Below are 13,138 nucleotides of genomic sequence, written 5' to 3' on the forward strand. Positions count from 1 at the left end.
ACATAATCCACGTATCAGACGACCGCTATTAACATAATACACGGATTTGCCAGCGCCATCGTTCCAATGTATTTTTTATCGCTCACTTTCGACTCGATAACGCCTCATGAATATTCAGTGACTTAAAATTAATAATATTTTGTCATACGCCGTTGAAATTAGATAATTAAATATTCAAAATAAAACATGATTTTTGATTTCTTAATATTATTTATGTTGTCTGCATGATAAGTTAAGAGAGTCCGGTATTGACGTGCATAATTCGAGTTGTTTTTTTGATGGGTGAAAATGGTACGGTAACCCCGCCTGCGCTAACAGGATACACTGGCGGAGCACCAGTGAAGGGTGATAGATGAGAATGAAAACAGGCCAGTTAGCCCATCATGATGAATTCATCAGGAATTAACCATGATAGTTTCCAGGGAGAACCGCGAGGAGATCGACCTGGTTGAGTATATTGCTAGCAATGGGATTTTTAGTCTCCATTACTAACAATCCCTTTCCCCCCAATTCGAGTATTTGAAGACCTAACAAAGTAAGTGTCTTAGCGTAGGGTCTTATGTTTATTAGTACTTGTAGATACCACTACAATACAATACGAGTTTAAACTTTGGACGAATGAATAAGGAAAATTTAAGTTTGTATCAAATATACACCTTCGCGTATTATCTATTTACTCCTAGTTAAAACTTGTGGTATTTAGAGCGATTAGAATTGGTGAAATCTTCAAGAATATGTCGTAAATTTACAGGGTATAGAGGAATAACACTTGAGTCCTTAGGATTGGCAACGTATACCCCCATGGGCGAAACAGTACACTCTGTTATGTCCATGGTATTGCTCATGTCCATAGGCGACGGTTACCACTTTCTATCAGGTAAACCGTCAGCTTGATTACCAGTCTAAGTTGTATAAAAAAAACCCACCCATAAACCGTCGCATGTTCGATGCGCAATCTCCATTCGAACGGAATACTGTTACGTAAGCGAAACATCAAATTTGTACTGTTGTTTTATTTTAAAAATAAAATTTATGTACAAACATATAAAAGATAGGTGTTACACAATATCACATTCACTGTACTGTACTTGCACAATCAATAAATTAATATTCTCCATCAGTCCACCCGTTATTAATCCGAATGGGAACCAGTATCTAACGGTTGCCAAATGTAATTCTGTTCATTCACTACTGGTTGCCATCGGCTGAGCATGCGTGCCTGGTTGCCGCGGCCAGTTTACTGGCGGCCAACCTTGTCGATCTGGCCCTGCAAGTTGTTGATCACTTCGGACGGCACCTGGTCGCCGAGGATTTCGAACAGGTTGATCCTCTGGTTGCCAGGGATTGACTCGTAAGCCGCCAGCTCGATACCCTCTTGCACCTAAAAGAATATAATATTAAATTTCTATACATAAACTGAATTTTCCTCTTCATAAAATATTATTCGGGTGATATTTTTTTTTCTGTGAAAAAAGAATTTGCAATAAAAACTTTTTTAAATAAAGTGAACAAATTAAAAACCATGTTTAATAACAAAGATTACTCATAACAACTGTAATACAAGATTTTATTTCACAAGAAAAAAAATCACACGTGAAAAATGAATATGAAACCGACACGATAATAAAATTAATCGACCACATAAAAAAATAATATTAATATTGCTTTACAATTAGCGAAAACATTTTTTTACATCCAATAAAAAGTATATAAACAAATTAAGAACAACTTTTGGAATAAACGATCTTGCAATGTAAATCTATTGCGATGTTTTAGACAACTTTTTAAAGTCCACGCAATGACTCGATTACAAAATGTTACATAATACATGATCTGTGAACACGGAGAGCTCACACCAATTTGCATATCTATAAACAAATATATTTCAAATTATGTTTTTTATTAAATCAAAATACACGTGACTCTTCTAAACTGATATAAGTTTTTTATGGTTCTTAGAATGACAAACAAAATGGCAGTCTCTTATACTTGCCCTGTAATTTTCCTGACACATTTCACCTTCCTAATACGGGTATACTGTCCCATTCGTGTTTCTACCTTAACGCAGTTGTGTTTGCATGGCTGGGTTTCGGTTTGAAGGGTGGGATATGACAGTGCATTTACAGGGTACGGAGGAATAACACCTGAGTCCTCATGAATGGCAACGCATGGGGGGTATCATGGGCGAAACAGTATACTCTGTTATGTCCACGGTACTGCTCATGTCTATAGGCGACGGTTACCACTTTCCATCAGGTGGGCCGTCAGCTTGTTTGCCATTCTAAGTAATATAAAAAAAATCACGCAGAAACACAAGCGGGATAGAGGTACCCAAACAAATGAGTTTTGACTAGCCTACCTTCTGGATTTCAGCGTCTTTAGGAATGAGGAAGGTATTCTGTGCTTGCTTGATGGCTTCCTTGGTGAAAGCAGCTCCTTCCCGCTGGGGGGCTGCAGCCGCCGCCGCCACCAGCACCAACACGCACAGCACTGACGACTGCATGCTCACTGATCAATTACCACCGGATTCGCAACGACCACTGCAATATACAAAACAATAAGTTGATGTTGTTATATCAGTCATTGATCGTCCACTCCTGAACATACCTTCCCCCATAAGAGGGATTTTGCCAACCGCAACCGCAGTTGACTTTTGGTGATGCTTTAAAAGAGACGTTATTGCCGATGCCTTCACAAGCTTACTTAATCGCCTTTTACGACACCCACGGGAAAGGAAGGGGTGGCCTTTTCCATGCCTACACGGCCAAAGAAATAAGTAAAACATAAATCTAGAAGACGGGACTAAATGGATTTATCTTAGAGATTGGTGGTCTAAAAGAAAATTTGACAGAAATTAGAAACAGCTAAGAAGATTGAAGTTTAGCTTCTATTTAACATCCTATCGGGGGTTTTTTTAGTAAACCTACTGCAAACTCTTCATACTCAGCCCGAATTACAAAGATGTGAGTTCGAAAAAGTATTTTTTAAACATAATTAACATCAGTCGACAATTAGAATTTGTACTGCAAAGAATAACTGCGGTTTCAATCGTCATAAAGAAGCTATTTTAAAAGGAATTATCATAATCGGAATTGGCGAAGATACCGTATAAAATATACACAAAAATATACAGATGAATTGAGAAATTCCTCCTTTCGAAAGTATCCGATAGAACGTAACTGTCATCATAACAAATATCTTCCATAAAATGAAGATGTCAGCTCAGTATTACCAGTGTGATCGAAACTTGGTATAAGCTTAAATTTTGAATTTACCATTTCTCAGACTGCTGCTTTATTGAAAATGTAAATATAATAGTATATATATATATATATATATATATATATATATATATATATATATATATATATATATATATATATATATATATATATATATATATATATATATATATATATTTTCGAAAATAGAATATGATATCAATACCTCAATTAAGTATTAAATATGACACAGTATAAAATAGCTTAATATCAAAAAAAAAATTTTTGAAAAATTTGTAACAACCACACATATACAATATTTAAAACTCAAATTATAATACGTGAATAAATTACATGCATGTGTAATATCTTAAAATCACAGATTTCAACAATGAAATTGTTACATAAGCGTATGAGATGCGTATCACTTGCAGTTTGCTCGAACGCAATCTACACTCACAAGCACAATTGTACACTTCACAAGGATCCAGCCATATCGAACGGTATGGCGACCAAAGCTCACCTGTAAGGCTGCGCGGGAGTGCGGCGCGCGCGCACACCACACGCTCATATAGCCGGCCCCTCCCGCGACCACGTCACTTTCACCGCGAGGAGTACGGCTGCGCAACCGTCCTGATGATCTGTGTGGAGCTAGGAAACTGACGTTTTAAACGAGCAAGAAGCGCGAGAATTAAATTTCGTAAGAACACTGTTAAATATGAATGTGAAGCGTTGAAAATCTGCTTCAGTAGATCAGGGACAAAAAAATGTGGTAAGGCTATAAATAAAGAAGATAGTTGTAAGTATAGAAGAAGACTCAAACAGAAATAAATGGACTATGTTTTTTTTTTATACAACTTAGAATGGCAAACAAGCTGACGGCCCACCTGATGGAAAGTGGTAACCTTCGCCTATAGACATGAGCAGTACCATGGACATAACAGAGTATACTATTTCGCCCATGATACCCCCCATGCGTTGCCATTCCTGAGGACTCAGGTGTTATTCCTCCGTACCCTGTAAATTCACGCCATATCTCACCCTTCAAACCGAAACACAGCCATGCAAACACCACTGCTTCACGGTAGAAACACGAATGAGACAGAGGTGCCCAAGCAATCGACTTTTGTACAAAGTCTCCCTCTGGTGATGTGATTTTAAAATAAAAAAAGAATGAGTACTAAGAAGACTGCAAATAAGAGATGACCTGAAATAGATATGGAAAAAGTGAAAATCAAGAAAGAAAAAAAAACCAAGAAGTGAAATATTTGTCTTAGTTTATTTCTTATATAAAAACCAAATATACATATTTATTTGTCTGAGATAAACAAATTGAGGAGTATTGATTGATATAAAGGAGTCCGTTTGATTTAACAGTTGTTTTAATTTTTCTGTTTTACATTTCTATAAACCATAAGATCGTACAATAGTCAATTACAGATTAATGTCACAAATAGACTGTCTAGTTCTTGAAATCTATTTATCTATTGTTAAATAATAACTAAGAACTGACTGAGTTTTCACCTATGGACAATTAACAAAAACCTTACAAATTAAACAAAAATTAAACAAAATCGAACACTATTAATAATAAATTATGACAACCGTGTGGTTTCGGTATAAAATAGGCCACCCCTTCCTTTCCCGTGGGTATCATAGGAGACAAGTAAGAGAACTAAATGATCGAGAGATACGTAACAGTACCCCTCTTAAAACATCACCAAAGCCTAAGTGCAATTGTCAACCCGTCAGCCAAGCATGGCAACTACTAAAAAAATACTACCTTACGGCGAAGGCCTATGTTCAACAGTGGACAGTTAACAGCTGAATTGGTGATAAAATCATGGTTATTAGCATAAAACAAAAAAATATATAATTTCTGTTTATTATTTTATGTTCTCTTTGATCGATTCGTGGTTTCGATAATCGCGAACTTTACAGCCACAATAATGGGAATTGAATTTGACGAATAATTTTATTTGACTGATGCCATCGAATAATCGAGTAACTACAAGTACGACCATTGACCTAATGGATTCTGCATCATGATCGAGCTTTTTACTAATTCCAATATAACCCTTAATTTCGAAATATTAATACTGGTAAACAAGAAACTTAAATACGAGTGTAATATTACTAGAGACACTTTACACATACATAATTAATTTACTTAATACATGTTATGTAATATTTTTCTGCATAGAAAACATCTAGACTAATATAAATAAACTATTACTCGTGGATAACTGTCATGGCATATAACGAATTTCTTGAACGCCTTTGAAGAAGGCCTTAAATTCAGCAATAAACATCAAATAGCTGCAATGATGTTGTCGATGACAAATAATAATAATAATAATAAAAGCCGAAACCGAGAAGAAGAGAAAATATCTCGACCTGGCTCACGAGGTGACCGAAATGTGGGGGGTGACATCTACCGAAATCATCCCAATCGTTATGTCGGTGAACGGTCTTATCCCAACCAGACTGGAACAACATCTCAGACGGTTGGGATTCCGAGGCGGCTCACTCCCCGGCAAGATGCAGAAAGCGGTGCTCTTAGATTCTGCCCGCATTATACGCCGGTTTCTCTCCCTGGGGCCTTGAACCCCGGCCGACTGTGCTTCTGCCGGGGGTTAGTTGCCATCTCCTCTCCTTAAGAGGGGAGATGAGAATTTTAGTAAAATTTAAAAATAATAACTTTATTTCCTTAAACAAAATTAGCCTGTAGTACAATATAACTATGACCCCACACTAGGCAAAGCCTGTCTCGTGGAAGTCAAAGCTAGAAATTTAACAGTTATAAGTGCGGCGAACGGGGTAAATTTAAATATGTGACATTGAATGTCAGTTTGGATATGCATAGGTGTTTGTATGTGTGTGTGTGTGTGTGTGTGTGTGTGTGTGTGTGTGTGTGTGTGTGTGTGTGTGTGTATGTGTTTGTATTGAGTGAATAGCGAATGCCAGAAGGTGAGGTATACAGCAAGACTTATTTAACCATACATACAACTAATCGCCTGATTTGACATATCGACTTGCCCTTCCAAAAACAACGATCAATAATAAGTAGTTAGGTTATACTTTTTTTTTATACAACATAGAATGGCAAACAAGCTGACGGCCCACCTGTAGGAAAGTGGTAACCGTCGCCTACAGACATGAGCAGTAGCATGGACATAACAGAGTATACTGTTTCGCCCATGATACCCCCTATGCGTTGCCATTCCTGAGGACTCAGGTTTTATTCCTCCGTACCCAGTAAATTCACGCCATATCCCACCCTTCAAACCGAAACACAGCCATGCAAACACAATTGATTCACGGTAGAAACACGAATGGGACAGAGGTACCCAAGCAATCGACTTTTGTACAAAGTCTCCCTCTGGTATTACGGCAGGTACCTGCAGGCATTACGACCTAGAATATCAGAATACAGGACAAATGACGCTTGTGACTGTAAGACCGACTACCAGCAGTCCTGGTCCTTAAACAGGAGGCAAACAAATCTGTTGATAGAATTGTTATCACTACATTATTCATTAGATACAATGAAATGGCGACATCCAGCGTCTCGTTCTTTCTTATGCAAATGTTAACTGACACAATTCTACTGATGGTTTAACTCTAGAGAAGGTTACTTGTTTAAAAGTATTTGAACCATCTCAAAGCCAGGTCACATAAAGTACAGTTGCAACTAGCATCTCTGGAATCACATCCAAATTGATCTCTCATCTTCTAAACTGTGTACTGAGCCCTAAAAGTTGCATTGTAAAAGATCTGTAAAAGGGCAATGACAGCACTATTAGCAAGTCAACATTTTGAGCAAAGGTTATCCGACCCCTTAACCAGGGGCGAAAGAGATTGTTAGAAATGAGACCTGACAATACTGACACGATAAGGCAGTTAGATCTCCACGCGGTTTTCCCTTGAAACTTCTTCTTGTAAATTCTTGTTGAATTCGTCCCGATGAGTCAACTGACCTGCGTTCATTCTCACCCATCATGTCTTACTAAAGACGTATATCAATTGCAGGCAATGTTACCTTTCCATTATCACCCATTAAAAAAGTTCCCTTGATCACCAACACGAAGAAAATTATAGTTAGTGAAAGAAAATTCGTACGCATACCCTAGATCCTGTCCATCATGAGAATAGAATGAATGAATGAATGAGTATACTTTATTTGCATTATACAATATAGGAAATAAGCAAAACAATTTACAAACACAACGATACAAGTGTATAAGTACAGTAAGTTGGTCTTATTGCTGAGAGCAATCTTTTCAAGACAACCTTAAGGTAATAGAACATAATGGAATTCATCATTTTGATTGATTTCTAATTCAGGTAATTTGAAAGGACGAATCTTGTTATAGTATTACATCCTTATATCGTAATACCAGGTTCAAGTCGACTGAGCCGAGTGCAAACAGCCTCTACCTAGTAACAGTATGCATCTGTTACTTCGTCTACTTTCATAACTCAGGAGTTATGACGACAGGTCGTTAAGGGCGAAAAAGGATTGTTAGTAATGGAAACTGAGAATCCCATTGCTAGCAACATACCCAACCAGGTCGATCTCCTCGCGGTTCCACCTGGAAACTGTCATGGTTAATTCCTGATGAATTCATCATGATGGGCTAACTGGCCTGTTTTCATTCTCATCAATCACCGTTCACTGGTGCTCCGCCAGCGTATCCCGTTAGCGCAGGCGGGGTTACCATATCATTGTCACCCATAAAAAAAAATAGTACATATTCTATATATAGCAATGGGATTCTCAGTCTCCATTACTAATAATCCTCGTCCCCCCAATATGTACTGTTAGAATGTATCAAATGGGGTAAATAGATAACGCACGAGTGCCTATGAATAAATCATGTACCAAACCGGCCGCCAGTCGCAGCCTAATTGAATGTGACCTCGTGTCGCATATTAGATGCTCTTTGGAGATGTTTTATACAGCAATGTTGCTCTATAAATCCCACTCGTCACATTAGTATACAAATGAGATATATTTATCTCAATTATTCAAGAAGAAGTCGCACGAATTTGCCTTTTTTTGAAGTCACTTCTAATCATTTAATATTTTAACTTGTACATAATTTACTGAGTACTCTGAGTTTACCAGAGGGAGACTTTGTACAAAAGTCGATTGCTTGGGTACCTCTGTCCCATTCGTGTTGCAACCGTGAAGCAGTTGTGTTCGCATGGCTGTGTTTCGGTTTGAAGGGTGGGATATGGCATGAATCCACTGAGTACAGAGGAAACGCATGGGGGGTATCATGGGCGAAACAGTATAGTCTGTTATATCCATGGTACTGCTCATGTCTATAGGCGACGGTTACCACTTTCCAACAGGTGGGCCGTCAGCTTGTATGCCAGTCTAAGCTGTATATAAAAAAAAAAAAAAACTCTTCACCTGTTATATAGATAGCCATATTCTTCCAATTTTTTAATGATAATATAATAATTATAGAACCACTCCATTCCAGTCCATTGGGGAAATACTGTCAACCTTATTCAAAACAATAGTGTTTAAAGAAAGAAAGAAGTAGAAAGAAATAATTTAATCGAAGAAGCATGCGGCCCACACAGTAGCGCACAAAACGAGAACAAAAGAAATCAAAACAAAACAAACAAAAGAAAATAATAATTGTATACAAATAGAAAGCAATTAAATTATATTAATAATCAATAAACAAACAAACAAACAAACAGTAGGACAACTCTTGAATCCAATATCGATCTCAAACCAAATCTATTGCTAATGACAATTTAATACTGCACTCATGTAATAATAGTTAGGAATTAGCTGTAATTAGGATCGGTTTACAATAGTCTGCATTGGCAAGTTGCACCAATATGCATCTATCAGAACAGTATGCAACCATTATGTCGCTAGTGACAAGTGACGCAATTCGAGAGTGTGAGTTCTCAATTCCAATATCGATCTATTTGAAATTATTTCAAGAGCGACCCCACAAGTTATTTAGAGTTTTTTTTTTTTTTAATTTAGAGTAGAGTTGGCGGTTGATCTTACCTCAGCTGGTAACTATTGCTTTTTTTTTTATTGTTAAAGCGTGATCACCATCTCACCTGATACAAAAGGATACTAAGATGGAGCGCACTGATCCACGAATAATCTATTCACATTTGGTGCGATGGTTGTATTACAAGTATCAATGGGGGGAAAGGGATTGTTAGCAATGGAGTTTGACAACCTATTAGGTCAACCTCCACGTGGTTCCCCCTGGAAACTATCGTGAACAATTCTTGTTGAATTCGTCACGATGGGCTGACTGATCTGCTTCATTCTCATCCTTCACTGGTACCCCGCCGGTGTATACCAATGGCGCAGGCGAGGTTACCATTCCATTATCACCCACTAAAAAAAAGACTTTGTATCGGAAGACGTCAGCAACAACTTCATCTAATAAGCAACCCATGATTATGTTTTCAGTCTTTTTATCATAACCGTATAAGTAAGTATGTTACTTAAAAATTACACAACAAACTGGAAATGTTTGTCTTTCCATTTACTTCCGTAACTAGGTAGGTACATTGAAACATGCACGTCTAAGTGTAATAATAAGATAACATCTCTTCCGCCATACACTACCGAGTAACAATACCACCGTATAGTATAATTTCTTTATCTAACACCAAATAGTATCTCTTCATAGTATAAAACCGTGACCGTGTGGTCCCGGCATAGAACAGGCTCCCTCTTCCTTTCCCGTGGGTGTCCTAAGAGGCGACTAAGGGAGGGCGAGGGATGGACAACAGCGTTTCTCTTAGAACATCTATAAAGCCTAACTGCGGTTGCCAATCCGCATGGCAACTACTGACAAAACCCTCCAAGGCTTGTGTTCAGCTGTGGACAATAAAGCTGATATGACAGTATAAATCAAAGCCTCTTCCCATCGTCTGTACGCTTGGATCTTTTAAACTACGCATCAGAATTACGGCCTATAATTTACGGCCGATTTATCTCCCTTTTTAGGTACAGGGTACACAAGAGTGGTCTTCCAGAAATTTCCTTTTTGGGTATAATACTGTAAAAAGACACGTAAGTACAGGACATAGCTTAGGAGCACATCGCTTTAATGCCAATGCCGGTATGCCGTTTGGGCCATTCAAATAACTGACGTCCAGGAATAATAATTCCCGCCAGATTTTCCATTGCAATATGGAAATCTCCGGTATGGAATCCTCGCGCCACGGGATGATAAACGGCACAATATCTCCACCATTTAATGTCAAATTCGAGGCAAAGAGAATGCCTAACAAATCAACTTTCTCTTTTGCACTGATGGCGAAATTACCATTTGACTTCTGTAAAGGAGGTAAGGACGACTGACTAAAGTTGCTTTCATATTTTATATGATCTGACTGTCACATTTCATCTAAATTAATTTTTTATACAACTTAGAATACCAAATAAGTTGACAGGCAAATAAATGATTAGAAAGTGATAATCATCAATGCTAATTAATGAATGATAATTTCCCTGTTTCTTGTGACATCTTAATTCTTGAATACTCCTCTTAGGGTACCTAAAATCAATAGGATTTTTAGAATTGATATTTTGAACGACGTTCAATTTAAGGCTTATTTGAAAGAGAAAGTGAAACTTAGAAGATAAGAAACTTGGGGTTCTAAACAAGGCGAAAGAGTAAGTCACTTCTCAGCATAGACTCCTTTTTGCTTTACCAAGCCTAAATTCGCCAACATATGGAGTAGTCATATCTTTGGGCAGGAGCACTCCAATATCAGCTCCTTCCACTTGACTCTACACAGCGTCGAGCTTATACCCTTTTACCATCGTATCTCTCGCTATTAAGCTAAAATTCACCCTCATTTCTTAGATGCTAGGTTTTTTTTATACAACTTAGGATGGCAAACAAGCTGACGGCTCACCTAATGGAAAGTGGTAACCGTCGCCTATAGACATGAGCAGTACCATGGACATCACAGAGTATGCTGTTTCGCGCATGACTGAGGACTCAGATGTTATTGCTCTGTACCCTGTAAATTTACGCCATATCCCACGCTTCAAACCGAAACACAGCCATGCAAACACAACTGCTTCATGGTTGAAACACGAATGGGACAGAGGTACCCAAGCAATCGACTTTTGTACAAAGTCTCCCTCTGGTGAATAATACTCGTTTACCTCCATAACAATAAAGAAAAAAATACAGACATATGTTAAATAACACCAATAATATTGCCCATGTTACTAACACATGGGTGATTTACAACAATTACGATACCAATCTTATTTCGGTGATTTTTTTTAAATTTCAAATCTTCAGTAAAGTTGATATCTCCAGAAAGTATTTTATAAAAAACTTCCTTTTATATTTCGTGAACATTAGTTTTCTGGAGACTCGTAGTTGAAAGCGTAATTGAAAGTTCAACCGAAGTTGGACAGATATGGTACTTGCTGAAAGTCACCGTCATGCATTGTTATTCCAAAGCATAGCCATGCAAATACAGCTACTTAGCAACAGAAACAAGAGAGGGACGAAGGTACCCATGCAGAAATGCAAGTCACATTTCAAGCCACTTGTCAAGGGTCGTCTAACAAAAAAACTACAAAAAAAATAGATAAAAAGTTAATTTCTACTTATTGCTAGTTCAAATTTATCCTTCTAGCTATTAACAGCACAAGATAACTCGAAACCTACTATTTTATCTCTTATCATAACTGGATAGAGTCGATTAGTGTTTGTCCGTTATGGCTAATAGTAAATTAGGTGGCAGTTATCACCCACGCTCTAACGCTCTCGCAACAAACGTCCATCACCCATCACTAACGTGCTATGATAATTTTTGACTGTAAACTTTCACAACACTGCGTGCATCATTTGTTTTTATTATTTTTCTACAAATTGAATATTAAACCAACTATTTTTAGGCAACTATTCTAATAATTCTAATTCTAATTCTTAAGTCCACTGTATTGTTTTTAGTCTTATACTATATGGATAGAGCATCGAGCCCCAAAAACGGATCAACTTTTTGTCAGCTAATTGTCAAATTAGCTGACTCGTTTTTTTTATCAGTGTTCTATATACTTACGTATAAAATGTATCTAGACGCATTATTTAATAAATAAAATGAGTGTTTGTGCATTAAGAAGATGCAGAATTTATAAGACAAAATAAATATACAAGTAACAAAGGAATCACTCATAACTATATATCACGCAGAATTGTGTGAAAAAGTTGACCCGTTTTTCTCGAAACATTTCAATGGAGACAGTTCTCTATCTTGGAGTTCTCTAACTTCTCTTTCTAATGGAGACAACTCTATCTATATAATCTAAGTTTTTTGTATATACCAATATTACGGCGAAGTATTTATACCAATTCCAAACCGGTTATAATAATTATTTTTGCAATTTATAAAGCTTGAAATCGTAGCCTCGTATTGATTTTCTCATCACCAAAATCTCCTGGTAATTCCACGAAAGATAATTATAATAAAAACAAAATCAGTCAAGACAAAATTAATATGGAATCTCGCGGAAAGAAACCTATCCATTAATAATAAAATATTAAAATCAATATCAAATTTACGAAGATATCGCGCAACATACACGAAAGAATACAAGTGCATTGAGAACCTGCCCTTTTTTTTCTTTTATAAAAAAAAATAAATATAATTCAATGGTGGAAACCTCTGGTGAGCAGAAGGCTGGCCTATACTTTGCTCAATGCATTTCCATTGCTATTCAGCGTGGAAATGCAGCAAGTATCCTAAGCACCCTACCAGCTGGCAGTGATCTCAAAGAAATTTTTTATCCTTATTTTTTTTTTATTATTTCTGTAATTAAGTTTATGTAATTATGCATATTTATTTTATTTATAATGTCTATCGTTGAATTATACTTGTATTCCTGTTTA

The 13,138-nt window shown here is 37.0% G+C and overlaps 1 protein-coding gene across 1 annotated transcript; it reads right to left on the reverse strand.

Annotated features, from left to right (window-relative positions):
* Positions 1-993: 993 nt before the first annotated feature.
* Positions 994-3,816, reverse strand: LOC116413405 (uncharacterized). The gene is made up of 3 exons (XM_031912495.2): positions 3,745-3,816; positions 2,360-2,540; positions 994-1,381 (listed from the first exon to the last, which is right to left on the reverse strand). Exons 2-3 carry the CDS (start codon positions 2,501-2,503, stop codon positions 1,238-1,240), a joined length of 288 nt encoding a protein of 95 aa, XP_031768355.2. The 5' UTR covers positions 2,504-2,540; positions 3,745-3,816; the 3' UTR covers positions 994-1,237.
* Between the last annotated feature and the right edge of the window lie 9,322 nt (positions 3,817-13,138).

This window comes from Galleria mellonella, unplaced genomic scaffold (genome assembly GCF_026898425.1).
Source record: "Galleria mellonella isolate WM207_F2 unplaced genomic scaffold, CSIRO_AGI_GalMel_v1 utg103, whole genome shotgun sequence".
Lineage (NCBI taxonomy): Eukaryota > Metazoa > Arthropoda > Insecta > Lepidoptera > Pyralidae > Galleria > Galleria mellonella.